This window comes from Cervus elaphus, chromosome 15 (genome assembly GCF_910594005.1).
Source record: "Cervus elaphus chromosome 15, mCerEla1.1, whole genome shotgun sequence".
In the NCBI taxonomy this organism is placed as follows: domain Eukaryota; kingdom Metazoa; phylum Chordata; class Mammalia; order Artiodactyla; family Cervidae; genus Cervus; species Cervus elaphus.
This window is the reverse complement of record NC_057829.1, coordinates 54,818,058-54,842,702: the sequence shown is the minus strand read 5'-3', so window position 1 is coordinate 54,842,702 and position 24,645 is coordinate 54,818,058. Positions and strand designations below refer to the sequence as shown.

The following is a 24,645-nucleotide window of genomic DNA, read 5'->3' as shown; positions in this document are numbered from 1 at the left end:
CTTGAAACGTGTAAGTTTTTCCGGAATTGGTTAGCCCATAAGTAAAAATCAGTCGACTCTGTCCTTTCAAGAGGTCTTTAACTGGCTGCAGAATGCAACCCTGGAAGAATTCCTTCTGTGTAGTTTCTGGGCCAAAAACCTAAACAACCATTTTTTAAAACAAGTCTTTTTAGAAAATTCAAGTTAATAGTCACGAGTTCTACCCTTTAATATTTTTAATATTTCAAAGATCTGTCTTACAAGACTCATTCTTAAAATAGCTGACATATTCCCAATCCCCACAGATACAATTGCTAGTTTAACTACAGCCAAAAGTTTTCACGACAGAAATCTGATCCAGCCAATAACCTTTCATCTAAATTTTTAAAAGAACATTTCCACCAACCACGAAGAGATTGTACAATTTTTACAATGATTTATTCACTTCCAATTACATATTTACACACCTAAAATTTGAGCTCTACCATTGAGAAAAAAATACCAGAACCTAAGATCTAAGTTTCATAAGCACAAGGTGTACAGAGTTCATTATATAAAATTAGATAGCAATTTAGCTTAAGAAAAGAAAAACCTTCAGTTTCATATGGGTACTTACCTTGGAAAAACTGAATTTCTGTGCCATCTGCCCTGAGCTTTTCTCACTTAAACGACCAAGGGTACACTGAGGCTCCTTCAGCACAACAGTCTGTGAATCCAGAATATACACACAGCCCTAGAACACAAATAATTAAAAACCCACAACAAGTAAATTAAAATGATGATATTGTGCCCACTTAATGGAAATAAATTATCAAATTAAATTCAGCACAAACCTCAGACTCATGTTCTTTTTCTGGCTGTGTGAATGGTCTTACTCGAAGACAAACTTGGAGATAATCTTTAGATTCAGAACTGTTTGCCTTAAAAAGGAGAAAATATTTTAAAGATATAAAATGTAGATTTTCAGGTATCACCTTTCTTTAAAGTGGCTGATTGTCATAGAATAATCTGAGATTATACAAAACCTCTAAGCAAACAGTGACTCTTCTGTTCTCATCCATTTTATATTTGTTTAAAGAAAAACAAATCTGTTTTAAAAAAACAAAAATGCCAGAAAAGATTCAATTTCTCCTGCCTTCTATATTTATATTTAAAGTTTACAATATGCTTCTTTGGCATAAAATCGTAACTTTTATAACCAATACAAACAACAGGGCTGAAAGTCACTAAAACACAGAAGAATAGAGTAAATCACAAGTAACCAGAATACTCAATTAACCCAAATGCTCAATACCATCATGCACTTTTATTTACTTATTTATTTTGGTGTATTATATTCTCCTTACTGCTTCTTTGAGAAAGGAATTAGCTTAATTCATTTTTTAAAAAATAATTTTAAAGAAATGCTTTATATTAAAAAGTAAAAAGAAAACAATTACATGAAAAACACAATTCACCAAACAAGACACAAGAAGAAAATTTGAATAACTCTATACCTATTAAAGAAATTCAACTTATATTCAAACAAAATAATCCTATATAGAAACTCCAAACCCTCCAAAAAGCAATACCATTTGCAATAACCTGGCAGTTCACTGGTAAATTCTCTCAAACATTTAAGGTTATAATCACACAAATTAAAGACAAACTCTAACAAAATGGAGAGAGAACACCTTTCAATTAATTTTGAGTTTGACATAACCTGAATACCACAACCTGACAAAGATATCCTCAGAAAAAAATTACAGAACAATATCCCTAATAATTATAAGATAAAGGCAAAATGTTCTCCAAAGTGTTATACTATCTTCTATTCCCACAAACAGTGGATAAACATGTCAGTTGCTCTGTAAACTCACCAGTGGATGGTGTGGCCAGTCTAGTTCATTATCGCCCTTCTACTGGGTGTGAGGGTGGTATCTGATTGTGGTTTTAATTTATGCATTTCCCTTATAGTGAAGAAGAACTAAAAGAGCCTCTTAATGAAAGTGAAAGAGGAGAGTGAAAAAGTGGGCTTAAAGCTCAACATTCAGAAAACTAAGATCATGGCATCCCGTCCAATCACTTCATGGCAAATAGATAGGGAAACAATGGAAACAGTGAGAGACTTTATTTTGGGGGGCTCCAAAATCACTGCAGATGTTGATTGCAGCCATGAAGTTAAAAGACGCTTACTCCTTGGAAGGAAAGTTATGACCAACCTAGATAGCATATTAAAAAGCAGAGACATTACTTTGCCAACAAAGGTCCGTCTAGTCAAGGCTATGGTTTTTCCAGTAGTCATGTATGGATGTGAGAGCTGGAATATAAAGAGAGCTGAGCACCGAAGAATTGATGCTTTTGAACTGGGTGTTGGAGAAGCCTCTTGAGAGTCCCTTGGACTGCAAAGAGATCCAACCAGTCCGTCCTAAAGGAGATCAGTCCTGGGTGTTCATTTGGAAAGACTGATGTTGAAGCTGAAACCCCAATATTTTGACCACCTGATGCAAAGAGCTGACTCATTTGAAAAGACCCTGATGTTGGGAAAGACTGAAGGTAGGAGAAGGGGACGACAGAGGATGAGATGGTTAAATGGCATCACCGACTCAATGGACAGAAGTTTGGGTAAACTCCGGGAGTTGGTGATGGACAGGGAGGCCTGGCGTGCTGCAGTTCATGGGGTCGCAAAGAGTAGGACACGACTAAGTGACTGAACTGACTATGACTAATGATGTTGAGCACCTTTTCATGTCCATATTAACCCTATGTATAGCTTCTTTTGTGAAGTATCTGTACAAATCTTTTGTCCATTTTTATTAGATTGTTTTCTTATTATTGACATGTAATTGTTTTAAAATATTCTGAAAAAAGTTTCCTATCAGGAAAAAAAGAGGCAAAAATTCCGTAACAAAATATTAGCTAATATATAAAATAGGAAAGTATATCCTAACAAAAAATAGCTTATCCTGGTGCAAGGTTAAGTTGGCATTCAAAAATCAATTAGTACATTAAAAGAATAAATGAGGGGGTGGGGCCTGGGCCATCAGCTCCAAAGGCCGAGATTTCACATCGGAAACAAAACAGCGGGTGCTCGGGAAGGAACCTGGGCTGCTAGAGGCCGGTGGTGGCGGCGGCGAGGAAAGGATAGTAAGCGCCTTAAGTGACCAGAAGCATCATCGGATGCACTAGCACCCCTCGTACCTGCCACAGTGTGTGGTTGTGTAGAAGAATCCCAACAAGTGTTTGTTGATTAAAGGGTATTAATGTTTGACTAAAAAAAAAAAAAAAAGAATGAGAAACTTTCATCACTACTAGATGCAAAAAAAGTGCATATGAATGACTTGAATTTGATATACGTATTCAACATCCATTCGTAATAAGAATTACAAGCAGACTGGAATAGAAGGGAACTTCCTTAACCTGATAAAGAGCACCTATAAGAACCTATACTCAACATCATATTTGATGACAAAAGACTGAATCAAAGAAGAGTTGCAAGATAAGTAACAACAAAGGGATTTCTGCTTTCACCACCTTTATTCAACACTAAATTAGAGGTTCTAGATGTTTTAGCCAAAGTCATCAGGTGAAAGGAGGGGGAGAGGAGGAAAGAAGTGAAGGAAAGGGAAGAGGAAGAAGAGAAGAAAAAGGAAGAGGAAAAGGATGGGAAGGTAGAAATAAAATTGTCTTTATTCACAGACATCATGAACATCTCCATTTTTAGATGTTACAAATCTGACAACACCTTCAAAAAAGTTACCAGAACTATTAAATGAGTTTAGCAATGTAGTATGATAGAAGACCAATATGCAAAAAGTCATGTTTCTGTATATGCTTAGAAGAAACAGAATTTGATTTAAAAAAAAAAAAAACCATTTGCAATAACCTCAAAAAATTATGAACCAATTAAAGAAAAATCTTAACAAAAGATTGGGAACACCATACACTGAAAATTAAAAAACATTGCTCAGAGAAATTAGAAGGGACCAAAATAAATGGAGATATGCCTCATTCATTATTTGGTAGACTCAGTATTGTTAAGATATCCATTCTTCCAAAACTGATCTACAGATTCAATGCAATTGCAACAAAAAATCGCAGGAAGGTTTTTGGGGGATTAACTGACAAATTCATTTAAAAACTCACAGATAAATGCAAAGTTCCTAGAACAGTCAAAACAATTCTGATAAAGAAGAAATTTGATGGGCTAACACTACCACATGAGTTCAACACATTTTAAAGCTACAGTGATCAAAACAGTGGACAGCCAGAGAGATAAAGGAAACAGAATATATAGAGTATTCAAAAACAAACCTTCACATACAAGAATATTTGATTTATGACAAAGCTGTAAAGGAAATGCAGTACAGAAATGATAGCTCTTTCAACAAACTGTGCTAGAACAACTGGACATCTATATACAATTTAAAAAATAGCAATTTGAATACCTACCTCACATTGTATAGAAAAATTAATTTCAAATGGGTCACAGATCACAGACTTAAATATAAAACTAAAAACTTCTAAAAAAAACCATAGAAGAAAACCTTTGTGGCCTTGAATTAAGCAAAGATTTCTTAGATATGCCACAAACAGCACAATACCTAATAGAATAAACCGGTAAAATGGACTTTGTCAAAATTTAAAACTTCTCTTCCAAAACACCTGCAGGATGAAAAAACAAGCCATAGAGGAAATACTTGCAAAGGATATATCTGACAGACAGATGTATCCAGAGAACATAAAGAACACTTAAAATTCAATTAAAAAATTCTTTTAATGGGCAAAAGATTTAAATTGACATTTCTCTGAAGACACACAAAGGGCAAATAAGCACATGAAAACATATTTAACATCTTTGGTCATTAGGTAAATGTAAATAACAATTAGATTATCCATACATACCTATTAGAATGACTAAAAATAAAAAGACTACTAAGGATAGCCAACATGAAATTGAAAGAGAGGAACAAAGATGAAGGACTCACAATACCCAACTTTAAGACATACTATAAAGCTACAGTAATCAAGAGAGTGCAGTGGTGGCAAAAGAACAGAATCAATGGAACAGAAGAGAGCCCTGGACTAGATCAACATGAATATAGTCAATTGATCTTTGACAAAAAAGCAAAGGCTACACAAGTGAGCAGACAGTCTGTTCAACAAATGGGGCTGGAGCAACTGGACATCCAGATGCAAAAAAATTAACCTAGAGGTAGACTTTACACCCATCAAAGAAAGTAACTTAAAAAGAATACAAACCTAAATGTAAAACGCAAAACGATTAAAATTCTAGAAAATCTGGATGATCCTGTTTGGCAATGACTTTTTTGATTCAACGCCAAAGGCATGATCTATGAAAGAAATAACACATAAGCTGGGCTTCATTAAAACTAATTTTACGCTTTGTAAAAGACATAATCAAGAGAATGATAAGACAAGCCACAGATTGGGAGAAAATATGTGCAAAAAAGATACCAAATAAAGGACTATTAACCAAGATATATAAAGAATTCTCAAAATATAATAAGAACACAAACTGATTAAAATGGGCCAAAGACCTTATCAGATATCTTATCAAATAAGATATACAGATGACAAATAAGCATATAAAAAGATGCTCCACACTGTAAGTCACCAGGGAAATGCAAATTAAAATGAGCTATCACTACACATCTATTAGAATAGCCAGTATCTGAACAACGACAACCAAATGCTGGTGAGGATGTGGATCAACAGGAACTCTCATTCACTGCTAGTGGGAATGCAAAATGTTTCAGCCATTTTGGAAGATAGTTTAACAGTTTCTTACAAAATTAACCATATTTTTGTTCCATATAATCTAGCAATCATGTTCATTGGTAATTATCCAAAGAAACTGAAAACTTATGTCCACAGAAAACTTGCAAACGAATGCTCATAAAATTTTTTTTCATAGTTCCCCAAAAGGAAGCAACTAAAATGCCTTTCAATAGGTGAATGAATAAACCACAGTACATCCATATAATGGAATATAATTCAGAACCAACTATAATTCATAACTAAATTTATAATTATAAATTATAAACATAAATTAAAATTTTAAACTAAATATATATTTATATAACTAAATATGTATTTATATATATAACACCAAATATATATAAGTATACATTTAGTTTAAATTATAAACTAAACTAAAATTAGAACTAAATATAATTCAGAACAATGGAAACAGTGAGAGACTTTATTTTTTGGGGTTCCAAAATCACTGTGAACGGAGACTGCAGCCATAAAATTAAAACACGCTTGCTGCTTGGAAGAAAAACCACGACCAACCTTGAAAGCATGTTAAAAAGCAGAGACATCACTTTGCTAACAAAGGTCCGTCTAGTCAAATCTATGGTTTTTCCAGTAGTCATGTATGGATGCAGAGAGTTGGGGACTATAAAGAAAGTTGAGCGCTGAAGAATTGAGGCTTTTGAACTGTGGTGTTGGAGAAGACTCTTGAGAGTCCCTTGGACTGCAAGGAGATCAAACCAGTCCATCCTAAAGGAAATCAGTCCTGAATATTCATTGGAAGGACTGATGTTGAAGCTGAAACTCCAATACTTTGGCCACCTGATGCAAAGAACTGACTCACTGGAAAAGACCCTGATGCTGGGAAAGACTGAAGGCAGGAGGTGAAGGGGATGACAGAGAATGAGATGGTTGGATGGCATCACCAACTCAATGGACATGAGTTTGAGTAAGCTCCGGGAGTTGGTGATGGACAGGGAAGCCTGGTGTGCTGCAGTCCATGGGGTCGCAAATAGTCAGACACAACTGAGCAACTGAACTGAACTGAACTGAACATCCATATAACGGAATATAATTCAGAACCAAAAACAACTTAACTATCAAGCCATGGCAAGACATGGAACAATCTTAGATGTCTACTACTAGGTGAAAGATGCCAATCTGAAATGGCTACAGACAGTATAATCCTAACTATTAAAATATAATATTCTGAAAAAGGCAAAATATTGGAGATAGTTAAAAGATCAATGGTTGGTGGGGCTGAGAAACAGATGAACAGGTGAAACAGAGATGAATTTCAAGGTAGTGAAAATACACTGTATGATACCATAATGATGGATACATGTTATAACACATTTGTTCAATAGAATGTACAACACCAGGAGTAAACCATAATGTAACTATATTGTAAGGAATCTAAGTGATTATGTGTCAAAGTACATCCATGAATTGTAACAAATGTACCTCTGTGGTTGGAGATGTTAATAATGAAGGAAGCTATGTGGGGGCAGAGAGAATATGGGAAATCATTGTATCTTCTGTTCATTTTAGCTGTGAATATAAATAAAACTCCTCTAAAAAATGAAGTCTATTTAAAAACAAACAGATTAACCACACCAAGGGTTGGTGAGGATGTGGAAGACCTTAACTCTCACACACTGTTACTGGGAATATAAAACGCTATTATCACTTTGAAAAAGTTTGGTAGTTTCCTAAAAATGATCCAGTCATTCCAATCCTAGGTATTCATCCAAGGGGGGGGAAAAAAAAGGAAACATATATCCATACAAAGATTTGTATACAAAATTTCATAAAAGCTTTGTTTGTAATAGCCAGACACTATAAACACATGTGTCCATCAGCAAGCAAATGCCACTGTGATATAAAAGCAGACCTAGAAGACCTAGAAAATAAGTAAACCAATCAATACTTGAATTTCATATAATTTTCATGTCATGAAATAGGATTTTTCTTCTTCAACCATCTAGATATGCAAAAACCAGTGACAGCTTGTGAGCAGTACAAAAACAGGCCATCCCTTTCTCTCTTTTATGATTAAATAAGCTAAAGTAAAAGAGCCTGCCACATGAAATGGGTATTAAATAATTGCTATTCTTTTATCTATGTTCCCTATACTCCCTCTTCCCCTTCCATCATTTTTTTTAACCATTTCACAGCTTTTTTTTTTTTAATTGGGTATTTACATGATTGCTGTGCATTTTTGCTTTTCAGAGCTCTCACAAAGGTATTTTAGTCAGTCTCTAGTTACTGTTGTTGTTTTAATGTTTCATGGGGGAAATGAGGGCTTGGAGCATTCTAGTCTGCCTTTTTGCTAGTGTCAGTTCCTAGACCACTTACTTACAAAACACACACACACACACACACACAAAACAAAGTCACTCTGAGTGGTTTTAAATTCACAGCAAAACTGAGGACAGAGAAAGTGCATGAGGAAGTACAAAGTTCTCATGTACTTTCTGTCCCCACAAGCAGCTTCCCCCACTATCACCCCGGAACCAGAGTGGTAACTTTGTTACATGTCATTATCACCCAAAGTACACAGTTTCCATTAACTGGAGTTCAGTCTTTTTTTTATTAGACTGTAGTTGATTTACAGTGTTGTTAGTTTCTACTATACAGCAAAGTCAATCAGTTATACCTATGCATATATCCACTCCATCTGTCTTTATAAAATGGGTTAGTATATCTCTAAGGCATCAAAGTTAATCTAATCTGTAGTAAAGAGAATATAAATAAATTGAATGTAAATTTGTAAGAAAAAGTCTATAAACACAGCAAACATAGTAATAGGTAGGGTGGTAGAAACTTAGTAGTGTTTATTTCTTAAACACTACTAAGTTAATTTTTTTTAAATCTGCATTATTTTTTAAACTAAGGCCTGCAGTTCCCAGGGGAATAGTGGAATATTTGACATTTTTGAGAGAATCATAGCAATACTTGACACAAGTGGAAAACCATGAAGTAATTTGGTTTCAACACTGGATCACACTACTTCTTTTGATAATGTCATGTTAGTGAAGCTGGATTTCTTACTGGTTGTGATGAAAAGCAAGTACAACTCCAAAACAATGAAGAAAAGGAAACGAAGGTGGCAGTGTCTAATCTGATTCCAAAGTTTGAGAAGTTGTGCAGCACCCAAAAGGCACACATAACCCATTACTAAGTAACCTTTAGTTGGTGAAGAAGGATGTTAAAATTCTTTTTTCATTTAATTTTTTCTCAAATGGCTACTAGGTCAGGCATAAATAGTTATTAAGTTGTCTGCACCTACTATTTGGAAAGGAACTGTTATATATTTAGGGCATCATGAGAAAGTTACTGAGATAAAACTTTGTCTTAAACCTACAAAGTTTGGAAAGCTCATCTTTAGTCATACCAGTCAACAAGTATATGTGTGCATGTGTGAACATGTCCATTTTCACTGAATCACGACAATCAACATAATTCTTGTACTTACCTCAGTGCTTGAAGCAACTAAGGAAAATTCACGAGAGAGGTCAAGCTTAATGCCATCAAAATTTATTTCTGAAGGTCTTGCAAGTGGGTCAGCACTGAAAACATAAGATGGTCTAGACATGCCATCTTGATTTAAATTAGATTCCATTCTGCAAGAGTAACAGTAACATCTTTAGAAAATCTCAATAAATCAGCATATAAACCATCCATAGTTTAAAAAGTCTATGAGTCCAGCCCGCTACTTCTTGCCATATAACTATATTTCCAAAAGAAAGATATTACTATTTCATCTATAACATGATGAGCCATGGAAAAGACAAAAGAACAGATTATTTACAGATTCTAAATCAACTAATATTGGACATTGCCTGCTACTACTGTTCATGTGATCCAAACTATAGGTAGACTCATCCAAAGAGATTTCATGAGTGAAGATAATCCACAAAGTAAGATAGTATGAAACATTCAGTCTCTGTCTGAAATGCTCTCAGAAGTCAAATAGGTGGAATAAGTATAACCTTGTGCTTAGTTATTTAGTGTCTTCTGAAGAATATTACAGACTTTGTAATATTTTAGCATTTATGAGTTAAATTCAGTTATCTGGACAATTACTTTCAACTGAATTCTTTCAAATAATACAAGCAAGAAGTGAAGTACTGGGCATTCCCTGGTGGTTCAGTGGTTAGGACTCAGCATTTTCACTGTAAGGGCTAGGGTTCAATTCCGGGCTGGGAAAATGAGATTCTGCAAGCCATGCGGCATGACCAAAAAAAAAAAAAAGTGATGTGAACGTATTTAAAGCGGTACCTAATATGTCACAGGTGAATATGGAATAATTTACCTGTAAACTACTACACCCAAAAAAGATGCCATTTTCATTATAGGGGACTAGAACGCAAAAGTAGGAAGTCAAGAAATACCTGAAGTAACAGGCAAATTTGGCCTCGGAGTACAGAATGAAGCAGAGAGCAGCAGAGTTTTGCCAAGAGAACGCACTGGTCATTACAAACAACCTCTTCCAACAACACAAGACACTATACATGGACATCACCAGATGGTCAATACCGAAATCAAACTGATTATATTCTTTGCAGCCAAAGATGGAGAAGCTCTATACAGTCAGCACAAACAAGACGGGAACAGACCCTGAACTCCTTATTGCCAAATTCAGACTTAAACTGAAAAAAGTAGGGAAAACCACTAGACCATTCAGGTTATGACCTAAATCAAATCCCTTACAATTATACAGTGGAAGTGACAGATAGATTCAAGGGATTAGATCTGATAGAGTGACTGAAGAACTATGGACAGAGGTTCGTGACACTGTACAGGAGACAGGGATCAAGACCAACCCCAAGAAAAAAACAAATGCAAAAGGCCAAAATGGTTGTCTGAGAAGGCCTTACAAATAGCTGAGAAAAGAAGAGAAGCTAAAGGCAAAGGAGAAAAGGAAAGATATACCCATTTGAATGCAGAGTTCCAAAGAACAGCAAGGAGATAAGAAAGCCTTCCTGAGCGATCAATGTAAACAAATAGAGGAACATAATAGAGTGGGAAGACTAGAGATCTCTTCAAGAAAATTAGAGATACCAAGGCAACATTTCATGCAAAGATGGGCACAATAAAGGACAGAAATGGTATGGACCTACCAGAAGCAGAAGATATTAATTAAGAAGAGGTGGCAAGAATATACAGAAGAACTATACAAAAAAGATCTTCACGACCCAGATAATCACAATGGTATGATAACTCACCTAGAACCAGACATCCTGGAATGTGAAGTCAAGTGGGCCTTTGGAAGCATCACTATGAACAAAGCTAGTGGAGGTGATGGAATTCCAGTTGAGCTATTTCAAATCCTAAAACATGATGCTGTGAAAGTGCTGCACTCAATATGCCAGCAAATTTGGAAAACCCAGCAATGGCCACAGGACTGGAAAAGGTCAGTTTTCACTCCAATCCCAAAGAAAGGCAATGCCAAAGAATGCTCAAACTACTGCACAACTGCACTACTGCACAACTGCACTCATCTCACACGCTAGTCAAGTAACGCTCAAAATTCTCCAAGCCAGGCTTCAACAGTATGTGAACTGTGAACTTCCAGATGTTCAAGCTGGACTTAGAAAAGGCAGAGGAACCAGGGATCAAATTGCCAACATCTGCTGGATCATCAAAACAGCAAGAGAGTTCCAAAAAAACATCTATTTCTGCTTCATTGACTATGCCAAAGCCTTTGACTGTGTTGATCACAACAAACAGTGGAAAATTCTTAAAAAGCTGTAATACCAGACCACCTGACCTGCCTCTTGAGAAATCTGTATGCAGGTCAGGAAAGCAACATGGAAAGAGGACATGGAACAGACTGGTTTCATATCAGGAAAGCAGTACGTCAAGGCTGTATATTGTCACCCTGCTTATTTAACTTACACGCAGTGTACATCATGAGAAATGCTGGGCTAGATGAAGCACAAGCTGGAATCAAGATTGCTGGGAGAAATATCAATAACCTCAGATATGCAGATGACACCACCCTTATGGCAGAACGCAAAAAAGAACTAAAGAGCCTATGATGAAAGTGAAAGAGGAGAGTGGAAAAAGTTGGCTTAAAACTCAACATTCAAAAACTAAGATCATGGCATCTGGTCCCCATTGCTTCATGGCAAATATACGGGGAAACAATGGAAACAGTGGCTGACTTTATTTTGGGGGGCTCCAAAAATCACTGCAGATGGTGACTGCAGCCATGAAATTAAGACGCTAGACCCCTGGAAGAAAAGTTATGACCAACCTAGACAGCATATTAAAAAGCAGAGACATTACTTTGCTGACAAAGGTCTGTCTAGTCAAAGCTATGGTTTTTCTAGTAGTTATGTATGGATGTGAGAGTTGGAGTATAAAGAAAGTTGAGCGCCAAAGAATTGATGCTTTTGAACTGTGGTGTTGGAGAAGACTCTTGAGAGCCCCTTCGACTCCAAGGAGATCAAACCAGTCCATCCTAAAGGAAATCAATCCTGAATATTCATTGGAAGGATGGATGCTGAAGCTGAAGCTCTAATACTTTGGCCACCTGATGCAAAGAACTGGCTCATTTGAAAAGATCCTGATGCTGGGAAAGATTGAAGGCAGAAGAAGGGGATGACAGAGGATGAGATGGTTCGACGGCATCACTGACTCAATGGACATGAGTTTGAGTAAACTCCAGGAGTTGGCAATGGACTGGGAGGCCTGGCGTGCTGCAATCCATGGGGTGCCAAGAGTCGGACATGACTGAAGGACTGAACTGAACTGAAACTACTACAACTAAATCAGGCATCAAGTCACTAAATTTAAAGACAAATGTAGAGGTAAGCTTCACTGATAAGATATTAACATTCAAATATTTACTGAGAATCCACTAGGTGCACAGTATCAGGGAGAAATGGAGAGGGCACTATACTCTTTGAATATTATGATATATTCAGAACAGTTACTGCCAATAGGGTTCCTGGCTCAAGAAGGTACTTGTAATGGGCATCCACAGGCGTTAAGTAAATGAGCCAAAGATGGCCCCTGTATACTGGCCCTGCATTGTTTACTTCACGGCAGGCTGGCAACATTAGTTTAAAAACCCCCTGAGGTGTCAAACTCAAATTTTTATACATCTGTTTGCTTTATATATAGCCAAAATAATCTTAGTTTTAGCCATTTAGAGCCCATCTGGTTTGCACATTCCATGAAACTGCACTCAACCATTGGCTAGCCGCAGACAAAATCCAAGACTATAAAGACCCCAAGCCACTGCTGCCCTTTGAAGTTCTCAGACATGCAGACTCCCTACTGCGTTGCTGAGCAAGGACTTATACTAAGCTCCCTTTGCTGTTATTCCCACTTCTCCCCAGTTCCTTACCCTCCCCTTCTAGGTGACAGCCCTTCACTCTAGCCTCCTGAGAAGTCTCAGGCTTCTGGCAGCTTTAAAGCGCGCAGTCCTGTCCGAGTGCGCACCTGCTAAAGATCCTTGTGTGTTACTGCCACCGTGTGGTGGTATCTTTTTCCTTGATCAGCGCTGAAACCCCCAAACTCAATACAAGGCTGTTTCTCTTTTTTCCCTAAACTTCAAAGATTTAAAGAAACTATACATTTACACTTCAACAAAACCCAGCAAACTACAAGATCAACCAACCATACAATTAAGCACGTTTAATCTTTATTGCTTTTTGCTGTCATTGTATCATCAATGATGTAATCAAAATGAGAAAAGTTATTTAAATGTAGTTTGATAGAATATTTCAAATATTCAACTTATGGGTGAAAATTAGAAAGAAAAAGTATCTGATAGAATAAAAACCACTGATCTAGAACACAGAAGAAAAGTTTACAGAAACATGAATGCAATGGCTTGACATTTCATAACTGAAATTTCATGGAAATGCCCAGGAAACTGGAAAGTAACCTTCATTCTTTGCCTTCAATTAATTTTTGGCTTAAAAAAATGTTGACACATCTTTTATGAAATTACTAAGTTAAAAAGAATATTGTACCTCCTTTAAAAAAAATATGGTTACAGTTGTTTGTGCTTGATTCTATGATCAGTTTTCAATGAATAAACTGCCCCTTAACAATCATAAAATTGAGAGATACATTGTCATTTCCTGTACTTTTAGTTAACTTCTATGGATGTGTGGCCTCCCTAACTAGACGAGAAACAAGAGCAAGGACCTTGTCTTATACTACTCTGTACCCCTACAACAAATTCAGAGATTTAGGCAGTGACAAAGACTCCCTGTGTAGTGGGTTAAATAATAATAAATAAAATCCTCTATGAGCAAAAAAGAATTTTTTTGGTCCTATATTATCTCTAGCCAACAGCAGGGTTCAAGACGTCAGTGCGGAAGGCTGTTCCCACGTCTGAGAGATGGTATCCTTTATCTTCTCTCCAGTGAGATTTCATGGTTGAAGAATGATTGCTACTGAGGTTGCTGAATGTCATCCACAAAATACAAAGTCTTCACAATTAACTTATGAGTCTTTTACATTATTTTGCAACCTGAAGTCTCAGGTCTTGGACATTTAATAAAACGTACACAGTTACGGCTGTTTCGGAGTAATGCTACCTTGTTTCAAGAACGGATTCAAACCTGAATTTGATCAGCTTGGGGATTAAAAACAAGCTAACCCATAAGGCTCGAACTTCTGTCAATTAGCCCTTCAGTAAGGAATATTAGAGAGCGGCACTACGCAGGAATCACTGAACCAAAAAGTATAATGAGATGGGGGAAACCTTCCAAACGGGGGGGTGGGGGGTGGGTGGTTGGAGATGACTACAGTCATCGCACTCGCCACACATACCCGCTTTCGCTCCGCACTGCAAAGACCAAGAAGGGAGCGCCCCGGCACCGGCGGTAGCAGTCTGGAAATAACTGCACAGACATCGAGCCCCCAACTGCCCTAAAAACAGACCAAGCCACTTGCCGAGCAAACTGCTCACCTTGGGGATACAGGACACCAGATTCGGCAAAGGAGGCCTGATCCTCACAGCAGCAGCAACAATAATAAAAATACTAAGGACTGCAAATACATAGTGCTTACTATACCAATGGCACTATTTCTAACAGTTTTACCTTATCGTCGTAAGAGCCGGAAAGGTGGGTTCTAAAATTAACCCCTTTTAACAGCTGAAGAAACTGAGGCCCAGAGAGACCGAAGTCGTTGCCTTGCCTCAGAGCTAATAAGCGGCGGTTGTTGTTGTTCAGTCGGTTGTGTCTGACTCTTTGCAACCTCATGGACTGAAACGGCGGAGACCAGATTTAAACCCTAACGCTAGTAAAACGGTTCAGCCCTCCACTGGCTCCACCCGGAGCTCCAGGTATCGACAGTAACCTGAGGGACGTCTCGAGCCCCGTCGGAAGGTACTCACGCCGTCTGAGACCTTTCTTCACCTCACCTGGTATGTACGCAGTCCCCCATTTCCTTCCTCGCACCCTCACCTGCAAACGTTACCCTGCCAGCCCGACCCGCGACCAGAACCGAGTTATTACCCTTTTCAAATTCAAACAATGGCGGCCAGGGTCCCGCATTGAACGCTGGGAGTGGGCGGAGCTTCCGGGAAGACGCGTCGGAGCGCCGCGGTCTCTTTATGTAGACTCTCCACTCCCGGGAGAAGCTTTCAAATTTGGGGGCGGGTCTCGGTATGCCGAGCGACCAATGGGCGGAAGCAGACTGGAGAGCGGATAGTGGGCGGAGCTTCCCGCGGGTATCCGCGTGCCAAGTTGGGTAGGGTGCTGCTTCCTGGCTGAGGTGGGTACCACCCTCTCTTGGCAGCGTTGCGGATCTCGGATTCCAATCTGGAGAAAATAAAGACGTAGCTGAAGCCCCGAAGTGAGGCCGCTGCCACTACACTTAGCTCCGCCACTCCCCTAGGGACCAGGTAAGAAATGACAGGCCTTTTCACTGTGGGCCGGGACAGGCTCTGCTTCGAAAGAGTAACTTAGAATGAGCGCTGCCCGCACCCAGAAGGTCACTTCACTTCCTTCGCTTCTTGATCCTACCTGTTGTCCATAGGCGCCCTCATGGACAAGGTACATTTTTCTCAGAAAAGATTTTCAAAAGCATTCTTCTCTTTTTGTGGGTTTTGTTGTTGTTGTTGTTTGCCATTCTGAAAATATAAAGCAGCTACCTATCTTCCACGCACAGGCAAGGTCTTTGCAGTGCTCAAAATGTAAGTGCCAGTACATCTTCTCTGATTATTTTAAAGTGATCCTTTTCTTTTGATACAGTGTTACTACAGTCATATGACAAGTTATTTACTACTTGGGCCATCTCTACGTGCTGTGCTTCATTTTAAAGAAAAGTAACTGCTAACGTTAACTGAGCATTACCTTGTGCCAGCCGTGGTCCTAAGCACTTTAAAACTGGTTATGGTACTGATCCTGAGAACAACCCAATGAGGAAGATACTGTTAATATGCACTTTTCATAGATTTTGAACAACCTGTGAGGTAGGTACTGTTACTATGCTCTTTTTGTAGATTTTGAGGAAACTGAATTCAAGATTAAATAATTTGCTCAAAGGCATACAGCTATTAATGGTGGAACTGGGAATTTAAACTCAGCTGGATGACTTCAAGGCCTGCCGTCTCACATGTGATCTTATTTTCCACTGTTTTACTTGGTTAGTAGCATTTGTAGCATAGTAACTGTTCCGTTGAACTTACTGTCTTTCTTTTTCTTATTCTATGTTTATGTTCCCTGTAACTTACCCCCCTTCCCTTTCTAACTTCCCACTGTCTCATTCAGTTTGCTTTCTTTCCCCACAAAATCATCATATTTGTGGTGAGCCAGTTTGGAGTAAAGAAGGGATGCAAGGCCAGGAGTAAAAATGAACAGAGAAAGTAGGTGTGAAAGGGAAGAAAGGAGAGATGATAAAATAAAACTGTAATTTACTGCTTGGGCTGTAACTTAAGTCTTTAGGGGCCTCTGTGTCAAACTCATTACCCTTTCAGGCAAGTCTACCCAAAAATCTACCCTTCCAGTCTGCACCTCATAATGCCTGTTTTGCTTTTTACTAGCTGTTACTGATTCCAACTCTTGGGCCCTCCAGGTGCTACATTTATTTATTGTTCAACAAATATTTACAGAAAACCTGCTAAGTGCCAAACACTAGACTAGGAGGTATTGAGACAGTGGAGGAAAGCTATCAAAACAGACCCTAACCCTTGAGGAGCTTTGTTGTTGTTCAGTTGTGTCTGACTGTTTGCAACCCAATGAAGTACAGCGTGCTAGGCTTCCCTGTCCATCACTGTCTCCAGGAGTTTGCTCAGACTCATGTCCACTGAGTTGGTGATGCCATCCAACCATCTCATCCTCTGTTGCTCCCTTCTCTTGCCCTCAGTCTTTCCCAGAGTTAGGGCCTTTTCCAATGAGTTGGCTCTTCGCATCAGGTGGACAAAGTATTGGAGCTTCAGCTTCAGCATCAGTCCTTCCAATGAAAATTCACAGTTGATTTCCTTTAGGTTTGACTGGTTGGATCTCCTTGCTGTCCAAGGGACTCTCAAGAGTCTTCTCCAGCATCACAGTTCGAACGGATCAGTTCTTTGATGCTCAGCCTTCTTTATGGTCCAAGTCTCCCATCTGTCCATGACTGCTGGAAAAACCATAGCTTTATATGGACCTTTGTCAACAAAGTGATGTCCCTGCTTCTTAGTGCACTGTCTAGATTTGTCATAGCTTTTCTTCCAAGTATCTTTTAATTTTGTGACTGCAGTCACCGTCTGCAGTGATTTTGGAGCCCAAGAAAATAAAAACCTGTCACTGTTATATTCAAATAATTGACAAAAAATTGCAAATACAAATAAAAAGACATAAATAATTGAGAAATTACAACTGTACTGAGTGGTTTGAAGAAAATGTTTAGAGCTGTAAGAGAATGTCACCAGAACCTGAGCAAGTAGTGTTTGATCTGGATCTCCAAGGGTTATTAGGTGTTAAATAAGTTTAAAAAAAAAAAAGAGAGGAGTAAGCACCCAGGTATAGGGGCAGGATAAATATAAGAATCAGTGGTTTTTCTGCCTTATTTTATTCTAGCTCTCAGAAGCATTCCTCACAGTTTGTTTCATCCACACAGTTAAATGTTTCAGCCTTGAAACATTCTTCCTTTGGCTTCTGAGCCAGCAAAAGGTCACCCTCTCCTTGTTTACTGTTAATCTCTGATTTAGCATATTCAATATGGTACCAAGATTTTTCATTGCAAAACAGGAAGCCTCTCCTCCCTAATCTGTGCCTCAGTAAATGATACCACCACGCATCTACCTAGTTATTCATGAGGAAGAACCATCTCTGAGTTCTCCTTTTCCCTCACCACTCTCATCCAGTTAGTAAACAAATGTATCTGTTCTACTTTTTTGTTAGAAGTGAAATAAATGCTTGCTTCTCTTTTCATTGCCCAGACCCCTACAGCCTCCAGCTGGCCGCCTGCTTCACATCCTGTTCTCCGTTATTTATAGGGCAGCAAAACCAGCTTCACGTGGGAATGATCATGTCAGCCTCTGGCTTAAAGCACTTCAATGACGTTTTAGAATAAAATGATATTTATATTGTTCAGTGAAGAAAAAAGATGCAAAAGTATATAAAAACTGTACTATTATGTAAGCAAGAAGAAGAAATTGAGAGTTTACATACATATGTATTCCACACATTTTTGGTATATTTTTGAAGATAGAAATACAAAAACTATAAAACAGAAAATTAGTTGTAAATGGCTATCTATTGGGGATGGGAATGTGACTTCTGTAACTTTAAAAAAAAACAAACAGAATTTTGCCTTTTCAAAAAATTAAACCTAAAAATAGAAGCAAGCCCTAAAATGTAATGCAAAGAAAGAGATGAATATACCTGTATATCAAATTGTCAGCATAGCTACACAGAGATAAAGAGCTTGTTCAATTAACTTGGGCACAGTATTCTATGTACAGGAGTTAGGAGTTGTGGGATATGATGAAGAGCAAAAAGAAATGCAAAAAAATTAATAACTTGGCCTAGTAGGCTTGATGTTGAAACGGGTCTTGGTATAAATTTGAAACTATTAAGTATGTGTTATAGGAAAAAGCAAATCAGTCAATATATTCATATTTGGTTCCAGGGTTCTCACTGTGGGAGAAGAGAAATAAATATGGTATGATAGAAAGTAAAGAAGAATCCCATGTTGTTAGATTTGAATTGGTAGTAGAATGACCTGGATTGTTTGGTTTTTTTATCTTTTTTTATCTTAATTGGGTCCACTGATAGGGCCTGGAGGCCTAGAAGCCCTGGCACCCCAGTAACAATGAATACCTCAGGACCAAGCCACCAAAATGGTTTCTAAATACCATTTATCACTAAAAGAAACCAGTGCCTCTTGGAGAGAACACTGCTTCCAAGTCTGGGGCAAGGAAATTATAAAGTGAACCTAGAACATTCTTGTCAGAAAAAGCAAAGAAGTTTTCAGAGATGAATAGTCATTTAACGAAGGACACTGGATCTGGCCTAAAGGGTTTTACACTGACCATGTTTGGAACAATTTGTGCATCAAAAGAATAATGATGGTAATAGTTTAAAAACACGTTTAATGTTTTAAGTCCTCTTTGTAGGAGGGTGGATGAGGGAGAAGAGGACTAAAAATGGAAAGCTCTTCACACGAGAATGACAGTTAATGCAAAAACAATAGTAAAATATCCCCACTTTGCAACTCCCAGTGTAAAAATTGACATCCCTGCTAAGTCACTTCAGTCATGTTGGACTCTTTGGGACTCTGTAGACTGTAGTCTGCCAGACTCCTCTATCCATGGGATTCTCCAGGCAAGAACCCTAGAGTGGGTTGTGATGCCCTCCTCCAGGGGATCTTCCTGACCCAGCAATTGAACCTGTGTTTTCTTCTGTCTCCTGCTTTGACAGGCAGGTTCCTTAACCACTAGCACCACCTGGGGAGCCCAAAAATCAACATAGATAAAGCTTATCAGCGAATGCTAAAACAATGGATTGTGTGTGTGTGTGGTCACTCAAGACTGACTCTTTGTGACCCCATGGACTGCGGCCCACCAGGCTTCTCTCTCCATGGCACTTTCCAGGCAAGAATACTGGAGTGGATTGCTAGTTCCTACTCCAGGGGATCTTCCTGACCCAGGGATCGAACCTGCATCTCCGGCATTGGCAGGCAGATTCCTGCCAGTGCACCACCTGGGAAGCCTGCCAGAAATGTTTAACCTGAATCTAATCATGAGGACCATTTTACAGGTCAACAGACCTAGAATGTCAGTGTTAGGGAAAGAGAAAGTCAAAGGTCGTGGTGCTTGTTGCTAAATGAAATTCATGAATCTTCATTGGTTATAGATTTTTTTAAAAGTAACTGCAAAAAGAAAAACATTTTGTGGACAATTGGGGAAATTTAAGTATGGATTATATAGTAGATTATACTGAATCAGTATTAATTTGGGAGCATGTGATAATTTGTGACCATGTAGAAGCATGTCTTTATTTTGGAAAGATGTTTGCTTCAGTATTTAGCAGCAAAGTGTGTCAGTGTCTGCAACTACTTACCTTCAGAAGATTTGAGGTGGGAAATAGAATGTTAGGGAGAACAAAAGAAGAGAGAACAAAGAAAATAGAACCAAAACAGTTATGTGACAAACAGTTCATAGTTCTTATAGCTTTGAGCTTTTCTAAAATGAAAAGGGAAAATAAATCCTGATTGTTTTGGTGTTTTTTTTTTTGTTTTTTTTTTTTTGACCACACTGCCCTGCATGTGGGATCATAGCTCCCTAACCAGGGATCAAACCCACACCCCCCCTACATTGGAGGGTAGAGTCTTGACCCACACCCCCTCCACTGGAAGACAGAATCTTAACCACTGGACCACCAGAAGTCCCCCAAATTCCTAATTCTTATGATGACCTACTAAGCCCTACAAGATCAGGTATCAGCCAATCTCACTCCCCACTTTCTTACCTCTGTGCAATGAGTTCTACTCTGGGTACTTCAAACACACCAGCCTCTTCTAGCATATGTGAACCTTTGCATAGATTCCCTCCACCTGAGTTCTCTCCTCTCCATTTATCATGTGACTCACTTCTCTTCCTCCTTTAGATCTCCTCTATCATATTACCTACTTAGAAAAGACTTTCTGTCTGTCTTATCTCAAATGCTCCTCTTTTTTATTTGCAGGCTAGATTTCATTTTCCTACGTATTACAACCAGCAATTATTATCTTTTTTACAGTAATTATTACATGTCTGGTTTTTGTTGCCATTGTTCTCCCACCTCCTTAAAGGTAAATTCTGTAAGAGCCGTGTTTATCTTGGTCATTGCTGTATCCTCAGTGATTCCGTAAACACGTGGTAATCAAACAAATACTTGCTGAACAATGAATGAAAGCTGATGTGGCTGAGGTGGGTGGAGAGGGATGGGCTAAGGCCAGATCCTACAAGGCTTAGTCAGCTAAGTTACGGATTTGGATTCTTAAGAACAATGAGAAAGGACTGTTGTAAGTGTGCGTATCATACAATACCTTTTGCCTTTGTGTTTTAAAAAGGTTAATCTCCTGGAGCAGAGGATAGAGGCATCCGAGGAGAATGCGGTTGAACCAGCTAGGAGGCTATTACAGCCATCCCAGCAAGAGGTGGTGATATCGTGGAACTAGGAGATGGCAGAGCAGATGCAGAAAACTGAACAGATTTCAGAGGTATTTTTCCATCTCAGCACCAGCCACTAGTTTTCCCTTAGAAACACAGAGCCAACTTGATTGGGAGATGCTTAAGATTTAGGCCCATTCCAAATAATTCCCATTAGTCCCCTTGAAGTGAACAATAGCATAAGATGAAAATATTAAGTTGCATCAAGCTGATTTCTTGCTCTGATCACAGCCTGTACAAGTAGTAATAGCTAAGTTTCTCTGTGCTGGATACTATTCTAAGCACTTTATACTCATTCAATCCTAGATACCATGTGAAGTATTCTGTTATCAGTACCCTGCCTTTAGTTGTTGTTCAGTTGCTAAGTCATGTCCGACTCTCTGCCTTTAGTAGACAAGAAAACTGAGACATGTCCCTGTTGAAGAATAGTAGAGGTGTTTACTACATAGAGGTGTTAGGTTTAGTCAGGTAATGTCTGTAAAGTACTTTTAAAAGTGCCTGGCACATGTTAACTAATAACTTATTGTACAAATAGTAAATGATAGAATTGGAATCTGGGTAGATGGCTATAGAGTCTGCACAGTTAACCACTGCTTCCTACTGCTTCTTAAAGTTTGGACTGAACACCCCTGAAACCCCATTGAAAGAAGACTGAGTGACTAGCTCCTGCTGCAAAGTCATCTCCAAACGCAGAACTAATGTAGACAGTTTCTCAATCCAAAAACTGAGTAGGTATTTTTGCAAAGGTTTGAATAACAGGTTCAACAAACATTTATCTAGTACCCATTATGCAGTAGGTATCTCTGTCTTTAAGAAGGCTTCACCCTAAAGCAAGTCTTTGTCAATATCTCTGTCTTTAAGAAGGCTTCACCCTAAAGCAAGTCTTTCTCAATATCTCTGTCTTTAAGAAGGCTTCATCCTAAAGCAAGTCTTTCTCAATCTGAGATTTCAAGCAAGAATATAATCCCTGTTCCCTACAGCACCCATTGTATGTAATGCAATCATTTCTCTCTTGTGCCTTTAGAATGGTATTACTTCTGTGGCCATCCTGAGAAAACTGAGAGAATAGTCACACGAATAATTTTTTTTTTATATCCTGTGGTTTATTTGGGGAAATCCTTGCACAATTTCAAAACAGTATGACAAATGTTATGATAAAAGTGTACAAAGAGTAATAGGAGCAGAATGAGAATAATTTAGAGTGACAACTTCTGATGATAGACAGATTTGAGTTTGAATATAAGCTCAGTCACTTACAGGAAGTGACCTCAGGAAGGATATAAAAGTCTCCCTAAAGTTGTGAGGATTAAAATAGCATTCGTTCGTTATTTAGTAAAGCCTAACACATAATATGTTTCATCATGGTATTTGTTTTTATTCAGTCTGCGTAAGTCACTGGTATGCAGGCTCATGAGTGTCTGTCTAGAACCTCTGTAACCCTGACACTTATAATAGTGCCTTGCATTATAACAGCCACTGAACAAATATTTTTTGTATTTATAAATTACATCCACCAAGGAAGGTTTTGTAAAGTGGCATGTAAACTGGAATGAATGAATGGAGTTTGCCAGTGAATTGTAGGAGGAGGCCATTCCAGACAATGAAAACAATACGAGGCAATGAAAAGAAAGACATGAGCACACAAAAGTCATTACAAAAACTGTAAGTACCTAGTTCAATAAGACTTTGAGTATAGCTACCGTGGACAATGCCAGGAGATGAAAAAAGCAGGCGGGACCTACATATGTACGGTCCTGTATGTATGACATGCTTAAAAAAGAGTTAGAATTACTGTATTCGATAGTGCATAGGAGGTTGTGCACAGCAGAGACATGCAAGGGGGAAATGGAGGAAGAGAAGCAACAGAAAGGTTTAAGTCTGTAATATCCCAGTCTTACAATGTGGGAGTCAAGAGATGAAGGAACAGGACATAGTACATAGAAGTTAATCATTTATAGGTGTGAAGGTTACCAGTAGGGGCAGAAAAATAACCATAACTCTCTTGGCTAAGTGCTTATCTGTCATTGTAGGAAGTAAGTTGGTAGTGCTTATAATTAATACATGAAGAAATAACATTATGAGTGTGTTATTCAAAAATATGTTAAAAGAACTAAAAGTAGATTGTAAGGGTGATTGCTTCAGAGAAGCAAGACAGGAGGGGGACTGGGGAAGCTTTTTGTTACAAACTCTTCTTAAATTGATAACAAGAATTTTCTTGTGTTACGATGTGTCAAAGAAATGACACGCTATTCACTTACTGTGTGTCAAGCTATAAGACCCCATCATCTGCTCACTGAAGGAGGCTCCCCACTCCTGAGCTTGCAGAGGTTGCATCCTTGGCCATCTTTCTAAAACATGGTCGACTAATACTTGCCTGAGAGCTTCTGCACTCTCTCTTCCCTCTGTTCCCTCCAGATGTCTCTCCATGACTAACTTGTCATTATTTAGTGTTATCGTCCCAAAGAGGTGATCTTTACCCACCCTCCCTGAGGTTGCTCCCTTCACCAACACCTCCCCCAGCCAGCCACCTCCCCAATCCAACTGACCTCATTTACTTTCTTCATAACGTTCTTACAATGACTGAAATTACCTTCTTTGTTTGTTTACACTACGTCTTCCCCCACCATAGGGCAGACCTATGAGACAGTAGACTTCCCTGGTGCCTTAGAGTGTAAAGCGCCTGCCCACAATGCGGGAGACGCAGGTTCATTTCCTGGGTCGGGAAGATCCCCTGGAGAAGGAAATGGCAACCCACTCCAGTACCCTTGCCTGGAAAATCCCATGAATGGAGGAGCCTAGTAGGCTACAGTCCGTGGGGTCGCAAAGAGTCGGACACGACTGAGCAACTTCACTTTCTTTCACTTTGATGAGACAGAGACCTCATCGATCTTGTTCACCACTGTATCCCTAGTACTTAGGACAGTGCCTGGCACATAGAAAGTGCCTAATAAATCCTCATTAGGTATTCAATAAAATTTTATTAATAGGATGTATAGAGGAATTAATACTGTGTACTTTCTTATATGCCATCTCATTTAGTCTTAAGACCCTAATATTGCTCCAGTATAAATATATACATGTAACTGCACACACACGTGCACACACACACATACTCCACAGATGGGTTTCCCAGTCCAGACTCTTTCAAGTCCTAAAGCTGGGGTTTCTGTTTTCTACTTCATCTTCAGTGTCCTCTGGTGGTGAAGGATCTCACATGATTTTGAAAAGATAAACATCTTTTTAAATATATATCTTTTCAAATATATCCTGTTGACAAGGTTGAAATTCACAGTGGT

General features: G+C 38.6%; 2 protein-coding genes across 14 annotated transcripts in view; one reads left to right on the top strand and one right to left on the bottom strand.

Annotated features, from left to right (window-relative positions):
- Positions 1 to 15,325, bottom strand: part of KIF20B (kinesin family member 20B) — a 78,571-nt gene extending 63,246 nt beyond the window's left edge. For 4 of the 11 annotated variants that reach the window (XM_043925793.1, XM_043925794.1, XM_043925795.1 and 1 more), the window contains exons 1-5: positions 15,134 to 15,228; positions 9,215 to 9,362; positions 813 to 899; positions 596 to 712; positions 1 to 139 (exon numbers count right to left, since the gene is read on the bottom strand). In XM_043925793.1, coding sequence (XP_043781728.1) covers positions 1 to 139; positions 596 to 712; positions 813 to 899; positions 9,215 to 9,362; positions 15,134 to 15,156 — 514 coding nt within the window. In that variant the 5' untranslated portion in view covers positions 15,157 to 15,228. Of the gene's footprint in view, positions 140 to 595; positions 713 to 812; positions 900 to 9,214; positions 9,363 to 13,194; positions 14,584 to 14,677; positions 14,703 to 14,810 lie in introns of those variants that run through there. The other 7 variants (XM_043925788.1, XM_043925789.1, XM_043925786.1 and 4 more) reach the window with 7 other exon arrangements.
- A 108-nt stretch (positions 15,326 to 15,433) lies between these two features.
- PANK1 (pantothenate kinase 1) overlaps positions 15,434 to 24,645 on the top strand; it is a 105,260-nt gene continuing 96,048 nt past the window's right edge. The window contains exons 1-2 of one of the 3 annotated variants that reach the window (XM_043925013.1): positions 15,434 to 15,616; positions 21,250 to 21,399. The gene's annotated coding sequence lies outside the window, so the exon portion shown is untranslated. Of the gene's footprint in view, positions 15,617 to 16,216; positions 16,360 to 21,249; positions 21,400 to 24,645 lie in introns of all 3 variants that reach the window. The other 2 variants (XM_043925015.1, XM_043925014.1) reach the window with 2 other exon arrangements.